Source organism: Numida meleagris, chromosome 19 (genome assembly GCF_002078875.1).
Source record: "Numida meleagris isolate 19003 breed g44 Domestic line chromosome 19, NumMel1.0, whole genome shotgun sequence".
Taxonomy (NCBI): Eukaryota; Metazoa; Chordata; class Aves; order Galliformes; family Numididae; genus Numida; species Numida meleagris.
The window spans coordinates 8,293,753-8,313,674 of record NC_034427.1 but is presented as its reverse complement, the minus strand read 5'-3'; the positions used below and the strand labels follow the sequence as shown (position 1 = coordinate 8,313,674).

The following is a 19,922-nucleotide window of genomic DNA, read 5'->3' as shown; positions in this document are numbered from 1 at the left end:
CAGGGTGCAATGCAGGGAAGGTTTTCTGCTCCTGCTGGGCTCCCCTCCCCGTCCCCACGTAGGGCAGGCAGCGCTAGGCCCTGCTGCGGTGACAGGAGGGAGCCTGGGGACAGGGACCTGGCCAGGACACCAGGAATCTCCATCCCATCTGGGCACAGCAGCAGCGTTGTCTGCCCCCTGCAATATCTTAGCCCATACATGTCCAACCCAGTAGTTCTATGTTTTTCTTGCCCTCTTTTTTTTCTTGTTTTAATAAAAAATACTCTAAAACTTTTGTTACTTATATACATTAAATATATTATATATATTTGATATGCAGCCCAAGGTGATTTGTCTTTACTCTGTGTGGTCCAGGCAAGGGAAAAGTTGGGCACTTAAGCTGATAATTATCCCCTAATCTAAGCCTTAAAATGCTTAGGTACTTCTCTGTGCCGGTAAAAGAGGCACAGATGAACTGTGGCTACAGTGCTACACTGTTACCAGGATAGCAATGTGTGTTTTGCTAAACTGTTGCTAAAAAAAAATTTCCCCCTGTACCTAGAATCATAGAATGGCTTTGGTTGGAAGGGACCTGGGGTGGTTGCCCCCTCCAGGTCAGGCTGCCCAGGGCCCCATCCAACCTGGCCTTGAATGCCTCTGAGGATGGAGTATCCACATGTCATAGTAAAGGAGCTGCCACCCACTCCCCCAACCCTTGAAATTCAACTCCAGCTCCAGCCTTTGTTTCGAGCAGGCAAAACAAACCATGACTTTGTTTCCTACATCTTCGTCTTGCAGGCTGCATAACCCATGCAACTGGAGACGCAGCTCAGCCTCATCCCCACGTCCCTGTGCAGCCCAGTGCAGGGCTGGGACCGCCATCCCCCACCCCCACCCCCTGAGCATCACACACAGAATGCAGACATCTGCTCTCCTGAGCCCTTCAGCACCAGAGGTAGCATTAATTTAGGTCGGCCACAACCAGAGAGAAAAATCATTTCCATTCGACTCCTCCTTCTGTCAAACTGCATAAAATATAGTTCACTTCTTCACCTCGCCTGGCCCCTTGGTGATTAACATTAGCAAATGCAATCAGCCCGTGGCCACGTCGCAGCTCCGCATTAATGCAAAGCTGGGGGAGGGTCTCGGCCGCTATCAGCACAGAGAGCTTTACCTTGTAATGTGCTCATCCTTCACATGGCTGCTAGTGATAAAAGAAGCCATCAAAGCAGATGGACAGGCCGGCCTGGGCAGAGATAGGAGATTTCTGCTGATTTCTCAGGGTAAAAAAAAAAGAGGGAAAAAAAAAAAAAAAAAAGCACTCAGTGAGTGCTATGAGCATCCCCAGCAGTTCCCACTCAAGCAGCAATCAAGACTGCAGCAGAGCACTGAGGGCTGTAAGTGAAAATGGGTGAGAGGGTACAGGGTTGTTGTCCCTGGAACTGGGCTGTGGGGTCTGCATGCACAGCACAGCTGGGAGAGCCATGGAGAAACCCAGCCCACATTTTACAGACATCTTCCTAAGAAATGTGTCCTATGATTCACACCTGGGGAACAAAAGTTGGTGTTTTAAGGCAGCTGAAGTCGTTATTCTTCTCAGGCAGCATTAAACGCTCAAATACTTTTTCCTTTTTTCTTTCCCTCTCTTTCACTACCCCCTTCTCTTTGGCAAACAGGGCTCCTGTGTCCCTTCTGATCACTAATAACGTGAGCTTTCATACCCTCTTGGAGCAAATGAAATTTCTTTGACGTCTTAGCTTTGCACAAACAGATTTTAATGAGGGAATATCACCTTGCCTTCAGCTAACTCTCTTCCCTTGCTCTTCCAAGGCTTTTGTAGTCATTTCCTTACAACTTCCAGAACATTAAAGTTCAGTGCCACGTTTGAATGTTGCACACCATTTCCCCAGGAACTTTGTTTATTCGCTGTGCTCTGTCACGGGAGGGATGTGCTTCCACAAACCTGATGTAAATCATGCAAAGAAAGAACATCTTCTGCAGCCCTCCATTGTCCTGACATGGTCTTTCATGTCTGCTTGGTGGATTGCTTATATGAAATACCTCCCACTAGGTGACAACCAGGGTGACACTGCTCATATAAACAGGGATCTGAAGGGAAGGGAGATGGGAAGCCTTGAGTATAACCTGAGTAACACAGATGTGTTGATGGGATCAGGAGAGCAAAATAGATATGGAAGAGAAGATCATGGAATCATCGAGGTTGGAAGAGACCACAATGACCATCAAGTCCAACCATCAGCCCCTCCCCACCATGCCCATTAACCGTGTCCCTCTGAGCCATATCTAGCTACTTGCCAGCTCATGCTCAAACTTGCTGTAGACTTAATAAAGACAACAACTAGGGAGGACTTCAGCTTCCAAGCTCTGAAATCAGAAGGATGTGAATCTGGAGATAGGAAATATTGGTGCTGTTGTCAATTTCCTCTCCATGCTTCTCCCAGAGCACAGAGATCAGACAACAGATGGAGGAGCTATGCAATTCCCATGCTGTCGTTTTGAGGAAGGTTCCCAGCATGAACCAGCACCAGGGATGGACATTCTTGGACCAGTTGTCCTCTAGGGTGGAGCAAAGTGTGGCTGTGAAGCATGGCAGAGAACTGAGATCCTGGGCAGACGTTCATTGAACCCATGAGTGGGATTCAGCTGTCCCCCTGCAAATTCTTCCCTTTGCTGATAATTTACTGTAATTAAACCATATGTAAAATTATCTCACTCTATCAGAAGCAGAGACCTTCTGCTGCCCATATGCCAGAAAGACAAATGAAGGGCAAAGCTCACATGATGAAGGCAAACTTTTGCTTCTTCATTAAGGAACAACAAGGACACCTTCTATAATGCATCAGTTGGTGCTCAGATGGTGTTTCCATATATGAGTGAGATCCACACAGTGGGACTTGAGGAGTCCCTAAAAACACTTGGGAGGCTGTCAGTGACCCAGCTCCTGCAGTCATGAAATCAAATGAAAATTGCTACTTATGCTTAAAAGCAAAACTCCTTATTTGTTGAGCTCATGGCCTGAAAACCTTCAGAATTCATCAAATTTGGAAATCAAGTACATGCAAACCCCCCCACACAATCTCTGCTTCCAGTGTTCTTGAGCCTGTTCAGTCACAAGAGGAGAAGGATCAGGAAGGACCTTATCAATATATAAATACCTGTCTGGAGGCAGGGAAGAAGATAGAATCTGTCTCTTCTCAATGGTGTTTAGTGAAGGAACAGGGGTCAATGGACACAAATCAAAGTACAGGGAATTACATTTAAATGCATAAAATAAAGATGTCCCTACAAGGGTGGTAAATGTTGGAGTCATTTTCCCAGAGTCGTTGTGGAGTCTCCATCCTCAGAGACATTCAGAGTCTGAAGGGACACGGTCCTGGGCTGTCGGTGGCCCTGCTTGGAGCAGGAGATTGGACTGGGTGATCTCCAGAGGTCCATGCCTATCCCACCCCTCCTGTGATGCTGTGAGATGAATTCCTGATGCTAGAGAGAGAGTACGACAGAGGGAGCCTGAATTTTGAGCACTTGGAGCTGTCAAAACTGAAATTATTCCAATTTCTTAAAATACAGCAGAAAGGCATGTTCTTAGCTATAGACCATTTATTTCCACAGACCTGCCAGGCAGGAGAGAGGAATATTTTGCTGTTGTTGATCTAACTGCACTTCACCAAGGTAGAAAAAGAAAAAAAAAACAACAACAAAACCACAACTAAATAAACCCAAACCTTTCACAGCAGCTGCAGTAAATTGGTAGCTGATGTGTTTTTCAAAATTGGAAATATATAAATAAGGGCAAGAATCTGGAGTTCAGTGCAATAGAAACAGAAAGCTGATTCAGCAGAACAAGGCACAGTCATAAAAGATTTATTATGCTTTATCAGCAATATCCACAGTCTTTCTGTGATTAGAGTTGCATTGTGTGTAATTATCTTATAGAAATTCTGCTCTTTGATGTGCTTTATCCACCATGCTGAAATACAGTTCAATTCTAGTGGGTTTTCATGGTTGGCTGGAATTTACATTAATTCCTCTGGGCCTGCAGGGCCAGCCTGGTCTGTCACTAGCAAGCTTGTCATAAATATTCATATACATATATATACACAAACATTTTCCTGTAGAGTCCTAGAGACTCTGGCCCAATAAAATAAGGGAAAACAGAGATTCTGACTTCCTAGATGGGATCTTTGATTGATATTCCATGCTCCAGCCTTCTTCTTTCACTATGAATTAGTGAGCGATGAAAACGTTCACAGTACTTTGCAAACAGAGGTTACGCTCCACTTTTAATTTAAAATGTGCAAGCAAATTGAGGAAAGTTTCCTCCCAGTGCTTTAGGCTTGATTTTTCTCAATCAGAAGAAAGTTTCCTTTTTTTTTTTTTTTTCATGTTGCTTTTTAAAGTTCGCTGATTTTTTCTGCACCCCCCATGCCCACAAATGGTTGCTATCATTCAGAAAAACTACAGGTGTTTGCTGGCCAACCTGTATAGGATGCAAATGCTTAAAAGTACCTTGGTTGCGTACCTGATTGTGCTTTTGTGGATTTCAGCAGGGAGGAAGTAATCACCTTCAATGGGGAGCAGAATCAATTTTCTGAATAGTCACTGAATCCTTAGGAGGTGCTCAGCACCATGCAGGAAGGAAGAAAGAATAGAGAGCAATGGGGGACAAAGGTTTGCAGAGTTTGTTGGGTTTTTTTATAAGCAGAGCTCGTTTTGTTCCCATGTTTGATAACTAAATGAAGGCTACTCTGATTAAATATGTCAAATAACTCTCAGAATTGTAGCTTTGTGCTATTTCAGGCAGAAGATAGAGTTAAAGTGAATGTACAAGATGTAATTCTACCTGGCACCAATCTCTCCTCTTAGCCCATCTACAGGTGTTGCTCTGTGAATACAATTTGTTTTCCAATTCAGTAGTTGACATTAGAAGAGACGGAACACAAACAACTGTTATAATTCAGAGCTGCAAAAAAAAAAAAAAAAAGCACAAAACTTACAAGCAGAATCCAGCATGACCTAAGAGACAGACCAGCAGCAGGTCTGATCACTTCCCAGACCTCGAGACGTCACCAGAAACCAGGATGGCACTCCATAGAAGGCCAACAGTGTCATCACCGGGCAGACCTTGGTTTTGCAGGAGCCTCTCTCGCTGTGTGCAGGAGGACCAGCACTTTGCCTGGCTTCTCAGCCCAGAGTGTGATTCTCCTTGTCCTGCAGCACTCCAGCAGCTCCTTGTGCTGAGCCTGGGAGCAATTGCACAGTCAGATCTCTCCAGCACTAAATGTGCTCAACCTCTTCGTTTATAGCTGCAGGGAACGCTTCATCATCCGCCCATTGATTTCTAAGGTGTACATTGAATTAGATTAGATTCCAGGTCAGTTCAAGGAGGGAATAACATCCTCCATTATCCACTTGACCCGATCCTCCCCTCTTTCCTCCCAGCCCTTCTGGATTCATTATGTTCTCCTTTTCAACTCTTCCGATGACAGGTTTCCTAAACAACACAACATCATCAACACCCAGATAATTAATTTGCCTTGTTATTGTTGTTCACGAGATCTTGACTTGCTTGTGGGAGGGAGAATTCTAAATCCAATTTCCTAACTGTGCATCCGCGCTGCTCCTCAAGAGCTGAGGGGCAACGGAAGGAAACTCGGTGTAACCTCTCTGCTCTGCAGTGTTTGTTCAGCTGAACAGAAGGCTTCAGCCACTCTGCAGCAGGGCAGGGAGGAGGGCTGACAACCGGGAGGACAGACGCCAACGAAAATCCCGTGTTGTGAGAAGAGAGGGAGAGAAGAAATCAATGCATTTGAGTAAGAATTGAAACAAGTTAAGAGCTGTATGCTTATTAGCTCCTCACAGCAAAATAATCTGCCATTGAAAGCAGACGGGGAAGAGTATCAGAACGACGGTAATGGAACACGGCTCGGTTTAATGGTATCACAGACTCTTTTGAAGGCAGCTGTGTAGCTTAGAGCAGGTGGGTGCAACTCAACAGGGAGGCCTATCTCTAGGTAGGGACTCTGTTAAAGGGAAAAATGGGGGAGGAGGGCAAAATTGAAATTCTGTTGTCAAGTAACATCACGCTTTAATTTCATGCCACATTATGACAATCTGGTCTGTAAGGCACTCCCAGTGTGTGGCAGCAGAGCTGCTGTATTACAGCTCCTCTCGCACAGCTGATAGGTCCAGAGACCTGCAGCCCTCAGCTAATTGTAAACCCGATTAAACAGCAGTGTGAAGAAGTTTGATTAATTCCATCTATCTCCATGCATCAAGACCAGAACCAGACATGGAACAAGACCCAAATCTCTGGAGCATCAAGTTCTTTGTTCTTTGTGCTTAAACTAAAATTTTTTGAAAGTGAAACAAAGCGAAGGAGAATGATGAAATTATAACCTGATGACATGATGAAACGTGACAATCCTACTTTTCTTCCGGAAAACTCCCAAGCTTTTATTACTAAAAAGTAATGCATTTAAGAAAAAAAAAAAAAGGCATTTCAATTAGCATATTTATGTGCTTACCCAGATAAATTACCATACTAATAAACTTCTGGTAGAATTTCAGGAGCTGCTTAACCGAGGGCTTCTGATCCAGCTGCATTCGTGGTCGCTTGGATAGGAAGGATTTGGACTTGTTAATTTTAGTTGTTTCAATGGGAGTGATGCCATTGATGGCTCTCTCTGTTCTGAGTGCACAAGAGGCAGAGAAAGAGGATATAAAAGGGACTATTCCCATTAACTTGGCTGGCTCTTTCTCTTTTCGTTTCTGTCCACCTATGGAAAGTAAGATGAGAAATGGTTCAAGGAGAGATACTGGTTTCAGTGTCTCATGTAGTGATCTGCATACAGGTGTCCAGCTCTCACTCCATTACAGCCCAGTGCATCTGAAGTGCTTAGTTCCTCCTGCACCGTGTATCAATGGTATGACTTGTAATAGCACTGGTAACACAGGTATACAAAGAGTAATATTAGATTATTTCTGTTATTCATCGGTATCACAGTTGGACAGAATCCTCTTAAATCTACCTAAAGTGGCTTCCCATGGATGCTAGTGCTACCACCAAAAAATAATATATTATGCACACACGTATAGCTTCTCAGCTACCCAGTGGCTGCTTTTTGTCAACGATTATAAAATACCTGCATGACTCTCCTAAATTGAATGTGATTTGATGGCAGAAGCTGAGCAACTGCAGTGCTCAGAAACCTTCAGTATTTCAGAAGCCTTTTCCCTCCTCCTATCAGCAAACACAGAGGATTTCCCAGGCCCTGCTACACTCCTGGAATGCATTCACTCCAAAAAAAAAACAACCACACTGAACCTCAAATTATTATTCCATGGTGAGAAAAGCAGTGAATGGTAGAAAATGACAGTTTACTCAAATGGAGGTGAAAATGCACTTTCTTCTGTACTTAAATAACAGCTTTCAGCAAAGATCTAAATCCTAGCAACAAGCACGACAAATGCAGGAAGGTCATCTCTTTGTTAGAGGAAGGTTACTTTGCTGAACACATATATTTTAAAAATAATCTACTGGAAGAAATTAAGCTTGGTAATACTTCTGTTGTATTTGTACTTGTAGAGAACAGATCTGTGCACTCACTTCCAGCGCAAGATCACAAAGATTGATTAGAAGCAACAATTTTCTTCTCTGAGAGGCACAAGGAGAAGAATCAAAGATGTTTTTGAAACAGAATTTGGGCTCTGCTGAGTGAAGAAGTAGGTGTCACCTGGATGGCAAATCCTTCCAAAGAGAGGGAGGACCCCACAGTTTTAGAAGGGCAGGCTCCAGAGCCAGGAGCTTCCTGTTTGAACAGAAAAACAGGCAAGGGAAATGGAGAGAAACAGAAGCACAGAGGGCTGAGCTGCTGAAATCCTTATTAAGTGGGAAAGCACATAAGAATATGTTTAATTTTACTCCTAGTCAATAAAGTAGGAGGCTCTGCAAGCAGGTTGGGTGAGCTGCTGTTCAGAAAGAATTGTCACGAGGAGCGGGGAGGAGTAAGATGATGAAGCCAAATTTTGAGGGGAGAAAGGAGAGAATACATAGCAAAAAATCACTCAGAAATACCCAGAAACTCTTGGTCTTGAAAAGGAGAACATAACAAATTCTGAGCTGCATGAAGCAATCCTGAATGAATCCAGAACACCTGAGTTGAATTCAGAAGGATGCAGGTGGAGAAGGTGAAGAAAGGAAATGTCCACACAGTTTGTCATCCTGGACTAGATCCACATAATTTTTACGTGCTTCAGTACAACATTTTCTTCCCATCATCTTCCCTTGACCAAGATGCGTCTCCAAGACAACAGCTGTTTAGAAACGGCCAGGTTTAAACAGACATACAGAACACCGGTCTAGGCTTCTTCTCTGGGTCTCTTCTCTCCCTCAGGTGAGACTCTGCTCCCTTGGAATCTGTTGTAAACCTCTCCTGACTTCACTGGGAGCTCTTACAGTGTAGTATTTTGGAGAAATAGAAACAGTTCCCTTCAGAGGCGTTAAAATGAGGGAGGATGGAAATCTCTGGTCAATAAGAAGATAAGCCTGGGGAAATAAAAATACAATTCTGTGTCACCTTGGGAAGACCCAAGTCATCCGTCCTGAGGTGTTTATTCAGCAGAACAACAACTGCATTTGTGCTTCTACAGGGAAATGAAAGGACAGCGTGGCAGGAGGGGAACACGGGGGAGATCTGAGCACAGGATTGTTCTGCCACTCCAGCCTGCTATCATTAAACCACATCAGAACTTCATAATCATGGTGTTTAATTAAACAACAGAGGCATGGGTTTATGCATTAATAATGAGGCCTAGCACTTTAGCATGTCAGGCTAAATACAGTTTTAAATTAATAATGTAGCACCACAGCATTAGTGAGAAAATGAAATCTTATTAACAACCCTTATTTGCTAAAGTTCTAGCTCTCAGGGAACAGTGTTATAGCAAAGCATTTGCTTCCCTTAAGGGGGCAGATGGGAGGAGGTGCTGCTTTCTCACACCCTCTGTAATTCCATTATATATATAGCTAGAATAGTCACTAAATATTGCCAAGTGTCTGCCAAGCAGTGCCGTATGGTGCTTCTAAACCTAGGTGTGACGTGGTGGATAATCTGCACAGTTTGTTTATACACCCAGGAAGGGCATTTACTCACTTTTTTTTTGTTATTGTACCATCTCAGCAGGTGACACTGGAGCATGTCTATGGGACTCCATCACTACCTGCAATACCAGTGTTTTACAATCATTTTTGTGATCCTCTCAGACCCCAGGACTGCAAACGCTGCTATTTTGAAGATGAGGAATTGAAGCACAGAAAGCAGCTGAGAGGATGGGAAGTAACAGAAAGCAATTGATTTACTGTGGCTCACAGGGTTACCACCCATCAGTTGATCCCTAATAACTGTCCACACAAGCATTCTTGGACCACTTTCCAATGCAAGGTGTTTTATTTTCAGAGCAGATGAAGAATGCCTGTGATTAGGTACTCCAGCCTTGCTGACAAGCTGTCATTTGTTAAGCTACAGAAGCTCCGGCACTTTATAAGCAGGGTCTCACAAACCTTTAGCTTCCTGACTCCCACTGATTTCAAGGACCTGGATGACCTCAGGACTGAAGAGTGGAGCTCCATCTGTTCAGCCCTACAGCAGAATCTGAAGCCCAGGGCATCCATTTCTCCATGTATTTGGCACAAAATGCTGCCAGAAAAGCAGCCAGCATCACAAGATCACTCCAGAATCCCTAACCAGGACTGTGGGAAGTGGGTCTGGTGAAACCTAGTTGCCTGAAACTGGAGCTTGCAGGCTGAGTGATGCCCATGAAATCCTGCAATCTATTGTGCTGCAGTTGGAAGTAAGAATGCTGCAACGATACAGGCTGACAGGGAGAGCAGTATTACTCAGGGAGCCATCAAGTTCAGGCCTGGTTCCTGCAGTCTCACATTTTGAGAGCAGAATTCCCCTTTTCTGAGAACACTGCAAGAACTCTAAAGACAGAAAAAGAAGGAAAAAAATAAAAAAGGAAAAGCATAGCAGATTGTGCACAGATCTTATTTTATCCCAGTTGCACAATGTACAGTGGCAACATAAGCAACCTCTTAGGGTACTGGGAGAGATTGTGAATGATGGGTGGCAGACACATACATTGCTGCAGCCTTTGCATAAGACCCAAGTGAGCCCTAGCAAGTTGTTCATGATAGCATCTCCCTTAAAAAAGAATAGTCTTCCATACTTGATGCCTTCAGACTTTTATTTGCATAATCCATGTGTACCCTGCTGCAGAAAGAATACTGATCTTGCACAAGTTGGGTGGAAGATTCTCATCATGCTCTTTTTTCATTCATTTGTGCCCCAACTCCCCTGGAATGAGGAAGGAGATGAGGCATCATGAGAATTGCAAATCTCATACAAGAAGTTTTCCTTGCAAATTCTGCACACATTAGAAGCGACGGTCACCCAACCACTCCTGCTTCAGAGCCTCAAGGACATGGGTTTCACCTCGGAGCCACAGGGTTCATGGGAAGTAGCAGCTCAGTATTTGTGAGAAGTGAAACATCTAGGACATAAAAATCATCTCGATGTGCCTGGACCTCCATCTCCTCTTGTTAAATAATAAATAGACACCTAATGGAATTTAGTCTGACTGCAGGGTGCAGTGTGAGTGAAGGCAGAGCAGACCTGCATGTTCCCCCTTACCTCATCATCAGTGAGTAAGTGGGTCAGTGATGAATGGGATCTGAGTAAAGCTCCATCCTTTCTGTTCTGTGGTCATACTGAACTTGCTGCAATGGGATGCGGCTCAAACTCACACAACCCTGCTACAAAACACTACAGAGAAATATTACAAATGATCTAACCAAATGTTTCTACTCTGAGCTCAAGGAAACTTGAGGAAACAAAGTTTTTCATGCTAGAAATCCTTCATTTGCTTTTTAATTGTGCTGCAGAATGTCTTGGGATCTGGTCTTTCCCCCCCCTTTTTTTTAATTTTCTATTTATTAATATTTAATCTCTGCACGGTGCAGAAGAAAATCATTTCTGCAATAACATCAGAATGGGAGGGTTAGAAATCAATAGCCAAGCTCTCGCAAGACACATTCAATCCCTTCTTAATCCATTTTCAACTGCTCCCCTGTCTTATTAGAGCAGCCAACTTTTCCCACACTCGTTACGTTGGGATATTCACATTGCAGGAGGGAATTGAAAGCACCCAGCAAAGCAGAAATCTCCATCCTGTGAAAGTCAGGAGAGGGAACACACCATTTGTCTTTGGGAAAGAAGTCTAGACCTTATCCTGAACCCAAATCCCTACTCTAAAAATTTTCTGATAGATAGCCATGCCCCATTTCTGTGAACAGTGATGAGCCTTGCATCCTTTCTCAGCTTGGAGCTGTGCTGGGACATCTTTCCACCTCAATTTTTCCTAAAAGTCATCTGTCACATCCAGGCCTCTCAAGCATCACCTTTCCTAATGCATGGGTCAGTTCTGCAGAGGGGGAGAGCCAGGCAGGCACAACTGATGGGAGAAGGCAGTGCCTTAGAAAGGCAGCAGTTAACATCAGAGTGCTGTGCCTCCCCTACGGGCTCTAAGACTTGAGGATGTGACAGCAGTATCTCTCCTGAACACTTCAGCACCAACCTGACAGTGCATGTGCACTCACCCTGCATACCCTCCAAGACAGACCGTGGCCATACCCTCATCCAGCTTGGCACATCCCCTCCTTCTGCCTGTCATTGCAGCCATCAGTGCTTTTTCTTGTAAACTGGTCACCAGCACACTGGTGGCATGCAGCCCCTTGGAGCCAGGAGCAGACCCTGGAAGGGACATCTAGTTAGAGCTACCAAAAGGCACAGTGACTTGATAGGAGAGCTGCTAAGAGCAGAGGAATGCAGGCATTAGAAAGGGGCTGTGCTTATCATTTGCTTTAGTTTCCACAGAGCAACCTTCTTTGGCTCTTGGGGTCCTCTGTGCTCTCTCCTTGCTCTTTAGCAGACGTTTCATGTCCTTGGATGTAGCTTTGCAGGAGTATTCAAACTTTTCCTGAAAATACGTGCTTCCTTCTCGTGCGGTGACATGTGGTGATGAGCATGCACAGCCCTTTTCTTAGCAAAAGTAACGAAGAGAGCTGTAACAGGAATGTAGAAGGTGCAGCTCAGCCTGAGCCGGCCTGCTGCAAGCAGACGGTTTGCCAGCAGAGGGAGCTGCAGACCGGGTAATCTTCCCGGAGCCAGGCACCGAGTCCCGGAGCTGCGCCCAGTTTTGCTGCTCTGGCAAATTTGCTCCTAGCACGGTGTGTGGACAGGGACTGCTCAATAAATGCATTCAAACAAGATAACAGTTATATAGTCTGTTTTCTGTATTAAAAAATCATGATAATTAAAAAAATATCCTCCAAATTGTTATCGCCGTCTCCTTGCTGCCACCTAGCGAAGGGAAAGAAGAATCTGAATACACAAGTGAGTATTTGAGTGCCTAAGTAAATTCTACCCCAGAGGCCTCTGCATTTACAATAAATTTTGGAGAGAAAAAAAAAAAGAACTGCCTCAAAGTAACCTTCCAGGCTGCAGGTAGCTCTGCTCGCTCACCATTGGAAGGTCTCCTGCTCATCCTTGGGGAACAGCTGCTGGTGCACACTTGTGTCTGAAGAGCAACACAATATTGCCCATTTCATTGTATTGAAACTCTTCAGGGTACATTTATTAAACGCTGACAGTTCTGGTGGGCTTTGCAGGATAGGGTAATAAAGGAAGAATTTGTTGTCTTTCAAATTATTATGAATGCATAATTAGCATGGCCTCTATGGCACTAAGCACAGACTCGTTGCATACCCACCAGGTGTCTCAGGAGGGTTTTACAGACAGAATCAAACCTCTTCTTAGCACCTAAGTGAGCTTCGGGCAGGATCAAGAGCAGAAGCCTCATCCCCAAAGCCCTGTACCTTAACCATAAGATCTTCCATCTCTACAATAAGAATAGCATCCCTGCATTTTTGGGGATCTTTGGGGAAGGCATGATAGACAAATGATAGTCCAGAACTTAGCAGAAATAACAGGCCAACAGACCAGCAGGCCAAGCTCTGCCTGCTTTCCCCTGCTCTGAGTTTCAGTCCTCTGCCAACCCACAATTTGCAGTAGCCCAACCCAGCACAGCATTGTCATACATTGTGCTTTTTCTCCCAGATTTTTCTTGCTGATTTTCTACTATCACACCCGAGGGAAGAAGTGGACTGTGTTCACTCAGCAGGGCAGAGTTCTCTTTCATTTCAGCACCATTTTTCTAAGCACAAGATGATCCCCCTCCCACGCCTGGATGCTCAAGCACTCTGCTGTCCATGTATTCGTTTGAATAGAAGGAAAACCTCCTTCTATTGCAGCGACAGCAGCCACTAGGAACAGGGTCTTATTTACAGGGCAGGTATGCAAAATACAGGGTGTGGAGTCCCAGCCCCAAACCCATAAGCACTGGTGGGGCTTGCAGTGCCTGATAGGCTTTTGGGTCTCTGGGCCTGCAGGGATAGGTGCCGGTGGGCTGCTGGGCTCTGCTGGTCGCTAGGTGTCACCGTGGGACTTTGCAGCGCAGGGCCGTACCATTTCTTTCCAACACCCTTCTTTCCGATCTTTTCAAGAGGTCCTGTTTTGTGACTCTTCCAATACGTGAGTAAGGATGGACACAGAATTTTTCGCCTCGTCTTTTCTAATAGAAGAATATCCATTTGTGAGCTGGTCCCCCGTCAAAATGCTGTTAATGCAAAATCCAGCAAAATAACTACTGTTTGACTGTGGCAGTCATTGCAACGGCTTTAATCGTTTCAGTAATAGGTCCTCGGCAGACCCTGAGGTCCTTTATCTATCATGTGTTAGGTAACACGTGGCTCTGAGTAAAGATCCGTGCTCCATAGCTTAGCCCTATCTCATTCTAGTTCTCTAGGAATTCAGATGCTAGGCAAGGTAACCACTTGGAAGAGAGATGATCTTCAATGTTCTTCCATGAATTACGCCCTTTTATTATTTTTTTTTGTCTTTCCTTTTTGTTGTTCTAGTCTGACAAGTCAAATCCCAAATCAGACATTCCTTTTTCTGAGATAGCAGCCAAAGCAGTTTTCAAGGAGAAAACACTGAAAATTTTCTAATATATATATTCGCAACTGAAATTTGAGGTAGAAGTCCAAAACAAATTCTTTCATGTGCAATTGATTTCAGATTCATATGGGCTTCAGATGGTTTCTCTCAGACATGTATTTTGGAATTATATTAGGCAAGAATCCTTCTGCTCTGTATTCTTATAGTAGATAAAAATCCTTAAAGAACTCATCTATTTATCAAAGTACTACAGAGTCTGCATGAAAAGCTTTTACTTCCAATTTTCAGTCCACTCCTTCTCTCAGCATTACGCTTGTTATACAAGATGCTGAGAAAGTTAGTGCTACCTGTCCTGTGTCTTTATCATTAGAATTCCTATAATGTTGTCACATGGCTAGTCCTTCTCATTGCAAGATCTCAGCACATTGCAAAAAAGGTAAATCATCTCCAGCAGGGGACAATCCGCATTTTGCAGTCCCTGCACATCTTTTTCATGGGAATGCTTTATGCCAGTGATAATTTTCTAGTACCTCCTCCATTGTCTATTGTCACTTGGAGTCTTGGAGTGATCCCAGAGGTGAACAAAGTTACACTGTGCTCACCTGTATTTGAAAGTCACCGTGAATGTGTACAGTGATCTGTCCCAGGAGTAGCTGAGTGGTCCAGTTCTCATAAAACAATTAAGTGACTAAAACCAGTAATTGGTCTTCATGGTCTGATAAGTCCAATAAGGGCAGCAAAGAAGAGACACGACTGTAGATTCAGACACCAGAGGCAAGGTAAGAGAAAATCAGTGAAAAGTATGATAGTCAGAACTTGGGCGCAGGTTGAGGGCCAGGCTTCACTGCAGCTAGGCTTATGTACTCCACTGTTCCAAAATGTGGAAACACAATCTTCCAGATTTGTATTCACAGAGGGAACAGCCTCATTCTCCGGAGGCAGCTCTGCTACTACGGGTGAGTGTGCATCTGTCGCTGCAGATCTCAGCACTCCTGATTCTGATGTGGAGAAGGAAGAGAGAAGCTCGTCACTTCACGTTAGCACATTGCAGAAAGGGAGGTGATGGGAAGAGGACAAGCTACCTACACTACGTAGAAGGTCTGATAAAAACAGAATACATTCTGGATAATCCTTGCATCACCTTAACATTCAAACTAGTGTTTACTTCTGGAAATAACCTACCAGCTACATCTGCATCAACTGGTTGCAACTGCCTTTGGGCAATATCCACCTGCTTGCACCTCTATGTCAGCACACATGCAGTATCTCATCCAAGCAGGCACTTGAGGGGCCTGGATCAGCACAAGGCATGGCCCCAGAAGCCAAAAAAATATATACTGAAAACTTGAAATTGGGTCTTCCCTGCTGTCATCTCAGTGCAAGAACACAGGACAGAGCACATTCCTTGTCCTTCTCTATGCAGCTCTCACCACTGCCAGCGTCCACCTTGTTTTCTCCATAAGATTTCTGTGTGGATCAGACCCTCTCCCGGTTATGGCAAGGCTGCTTTCTCTCACTGAAGGCCACAATGCAACCAAAACAGTTAAGAAAAATGGAGTTGTTTCCTTTCTTAGCATAGCACTCAGTTACCAGCGCTCATAACAGGGAAGGACAGAATCCCTTCAGAGTTGGACAGAGTCACAAAGGATCACATTTCTTTTCCCAGTACAGGGAATGAAGGAGTGCAGTGAGCCTTTGAAGAAAATGGAACTGGATGGGGGCTTTGCCTTGGAAATCTCTGTCATCTTCACCCACATCAGAGCCACCGGGCCAGCACGCCATGCCCACCGCTGTCAAGACCTTGCATAACTCTGCCTCCATTGCAACACGTACCACATAGTGACTGGTGGTCCCAAGTGTGAGGATGGGGGGGTGTTCACTTCCCCAGTTTTCCATAACAGTGACACTATTTCCATTCCCACTCACTTTTCACTGCCTTTTTTTCCCCCAAAATGCTGAAAAGCAGGCCCTCCTCCCTGCCCTGGACACCCACTGCAATCATGGAAATAGACACACGTGGACCAAACTAGCGCAGTGCAGAGGTACTGACAGTCTTTTTTTTTTTCTTTTTCCCTTTTTCCATCTGTTCCCTCTGCCCAGTTTTTCAGTGCAGGCTGTCCCTGGTGCAGGAGGACCCAGGGGCACGGGGACCCATCTCCACAAGCACTGACTCCTTTACGGCCACACAGTTGACCGCCGCTCTTGGGGGAGCAAGAGTGCGGGGCTGGAGCCTGTTTTCCTAGCTATGTACCCTGTGCGTGCGCTCTGCTGTCACGATTTGTGTCGGGGGAACGACTGCAATGTCACCACGGGACGGTAGGCCCGCGCGGAGTCCACACAGCCGCTGCCCGACGGGACCACGCTCCACCCACGGCCGCCCCGTCCCGCGCTGCCTCAGGCGGCGGCGCCTCAGGGCTGGCGGCCGCGGGGCGCTCGGTGCCCACAGCGGGGCGCTGCCCGCCGCCCCTCGCTGCCCTCTGATTGGACGGCGGGGGAATCCCGCCGGGCCGCTCTCCGCTATATAAGGGCGGCGGGGCAGCGGCCGCCTCACAGCCCGCCCTCAGCGCGGAGCGGCGGGGCCGCCTCCTCCCGCTTCTCTTCGGCGCTGAGGCGGCGGCGATGGCCGAGCTCAAGTCGCTGAGCGGCGAGGCGTACCTGGCGCTGGCCCCGGGCTACGGCCCGTCGGCTTTCGCTTACGGCGGCGCCGAGGGCCCGCGGGGCGCCTACGCGGGGGGCGGCGGGGCGGACTTCCACCCCGGGGCGCTGGGCAAGTCGGCGGAAAGCAGCGGCGAACAGAGCGGCGACGAGGAGGACGGCTTCGAGGCCGGGGTGAAGGGCGGCGCGGCCTTCGAGAGGGAGAGCAAACTGAAGGCAGCGGCGCTGGGCAAGAAGCCCAAGGAGCAGCGCTCGCTGCGCCTCAGCATCAACGCGCGGGAGCGGCGGCGGATGCACGACCTGAACGACGCGCTGGACGGGCTGCGCTCCGTCATCCCGTACGCCCACAGCCCCTCGGTGAGGAAACTCTCCAAAATCGCCACCCTGCTGCTGGCCAAGAACTACATCCTCATGCAGGCGCAGGCTCTGGAGGAGATGCGGCGGTTGGTGGCCTACCTGAACCAGGGCCAGGCCCTCAGCGCCCCGCTGCCCGCCACCCTCAACCCCTTCGGACAGTCGGCCGTGTACCCCTTCACCAGCGCGGCCTTGCCCGGCTGCCCCGAGAAATGCACTGCCTTCACAGGAGCCGCCTCCGCCCTCTGCAAACACTGCAGCGACAAGCCTTGACTTCTGCCTTCTTCGGGCTTCTTCTCGGGTTTATTTTTCTTTTTTTTTTTTTCTTTTACCTCTGTGCTTTTCTTTCCACTGCCATCAGCCCTGGCTTCCTACCATCAGTTAAGTCTGGGTTTTCTTTTTGTTCATTTCTCTTATACTTTCCCCTGTCCCCTGGGCCTCGTATTGGAAACATTTGGCCATTACTCCAACCCAAAAAGCACACCCGCTACTAGCTTCATTTAGTTCTTCCCCCATGCAGCTTCATCCGTAGAGTCATTTCCTTCCCGCGCTGTTAGTGAACTGTGCGCATAACATTTCTGCTTGTGAAGTTCTTGAGCAGTTCTTGAACTGAACTCCAGAAACACAGAGAGGGGGAAAGATCTGGAGATGGAAACCTCAGTGGGTTTTTTGGGCGTGATTGATCTGGGTTAAAAACAGCTTATGAGGAACAAAACCCAGCCCCAAAGCTATGCAGTGTTTCAGAATCACACGTAAACTAGGGGTTCCTGTGTTGCCAGATGGGGTTTGTCTGTACCCACAAATCCCAGTGTCCAAATGTCATTTGCTCAGCTTGTGGGAGGGAGGAAGTTTGGTGCTCCTGACAAAATTACAGATGCTTCAAAATAAGACGCATTCTTGTGCTTTAAAAAAAAAAAATACTGAACTGAGGGGACTCTTGATTGTATGCTAATGCCTGCTTTTTGCCTGTTTTTCAGCGTGGTTAAGTTTTCCAGGTTTTCCAAAGCCTTTGCTCATCATGATAAACAAAAAAAAAAAGTCACTTAACATATTTATATGTATTTATAATAAATAAAAGACATGAATAGCTGTTTTCTCTGTCCTACATGTCTCTAAAGCCTGCTAGCAGTCAGAGCACAGCACCTGCTGAAGTCAGGTAAAGAGAAGATGCTACAGCAGTGCTTCATAGGGGACCGGTGTGAAGTTAGGTGAACAATACTTTAAAAAGCTTTGGGACATTCAGCTCCTTATTAGCAGGGTTTGGGGTTTTCTCTCCAGTTCGTTTCATGAATCTCAAGCACACAAAAGATGCTTGTGTGTGTCGTTTACAGTTAAGCAGCCTGTAAGTATGTCAGATTCAGGTTGTGTGTTTCGGTGCTTGCTGGAGAATGCCTTGCCCCCAGTGCTGGAGCTGTGTTTAGAAGGGGCTGCTCTAGCACAGAACTTAGCTCTGAGGATGCTCGTGTAAGATGTGGTAGGGAAGGAAGTCACTTAAAGACTCTGCTCTTCCCTTTGGCTTGGTTTTCTGTGCTGTCTGCAGCTTGACCCTAGACCTGCATGTGGCTTGGGCCACTAAATGTCGTGATTAAATGAATAATCTTGCCAAGTATCGACTGTGTTAGTGCAAGTTAGCAAGCGAGTACCTCGTTGGCCAAGTTTGTGATGTCGCTGTGCTGGTTTACTTTGGTTTTGTTTTATTATATTTAATGCTTTGGTGCCTTGTATGCTTCACTAATCATTATATAATCATAATTGAGGTACATTCAGTGATTTCTGTTCAGATCGGAATACCCGCCCCATGTCAGAGCAAGCACGTAAACTGGTACAGTTGCAGCCTGAGGGGCTTGAGCTGTCCGTGGCCATTTGTGTTAGGAGTGGGGTGTAACTATTTAGGGTTATTAAACCAATTTCCATGGCTGTCGTTAGTGTTATGCTAATTTGAAAAGGACTGCCGTCCCTCTAAAGCCATTTGTCTGTGGCACTTAATTTTAATTAATACCTATCCAGAAGACTTTTTGTTTTGGAAATGAAGTGTGATTAAGCTTCATTCATAAACACATGCTTAAAATTAGTTCTTGCTCATTTCCATTTTTGTATCTTCATTTCCTCTTTTTTTTTTTTTTAACAGTTGATCTGTTGTACCTCTTTCAGTAAAGGAAAGTCTTGAAATTATTCTTAAAAGACATCTGATGACGTGAAAGTCGACCAAAACCAATACTGAGGCAAAAATGACTGGAAACTGCAAATCAGCAAAGGTCATGCAATATTTTGCAGACTGAGCTGTCATCAGAAACTATTTCGGGTTGTGGGAAGTGGGTTAGTTTAACAGAGAATTGTGATTTTTATCTAAATGTTCATTAATTCTGTTTGAAATTACTGAAAACGGAACAGTTGAGGATATTTCAATGGCGAATGCTTGAACTGTTCAGTTTTCACCAAAACTGAAATAGTTGGAGTTAAAGTACTCGGCAGCTTAATATTAAATATGGGTTTGTGTTGGTTAAAAATTATAACAATTGAATTCATAATTGCTTTTTTTTCTCAAATAATTATATTGAAAAGAGTCTCATTGTAATTTCAGAGCTGAGAAAAGTCTTCGGTCTTACCGTTATTTTTGGAACAATGATTTTTAGTGCAGTGATTAACTTCTACAATTTCCATGAGGAAAAAGGTTGCTTGTGTTACCACATCTACCTAGAATCCTAAAATCAACCTTCAGAAGGTCCTTGAAATATTCAGAAGGCTCTTTGAGAACCCACTTCGAGTGAAGCGATTAATTAATTTCAAATGCAGAAGTTAAAGCCTTTATTTAAGAAAATTTAAATAGGAAATAAAATA

At 45.4% G+C, this 19,922-nt stretch overlaps 1 protein-coding gene across 1 annotated transcript; it reads left to right on the top strand.

Moving 5' to 3' along the window:
- Window positions 16,640-18,349, top strand: BHLHE23 (basic helix-loop-helix family member e23). The gene has a single exon (XM_021417054.1). It carries the CDS (start codon window positions 16,695-16,697, stop codon window positions 17,355-17,357), a length of 663 nt encoding a protein of 220 aa, XP_021272729.1. The 5' UTR covers window positions 16,640-16,694; the 3' UTR covers window positions 17,358-18,349.

Bases quoted from the DNA above. Each gene is read 5' to 3' on its own strand.
- BHLHE23 (XM_021417054.1), top strand. From the start codon at position 16,695: ATGGCCGAGCTCAAGTCGCTGAGCGGCGAGGCGTACCTGGCGCTGGCC.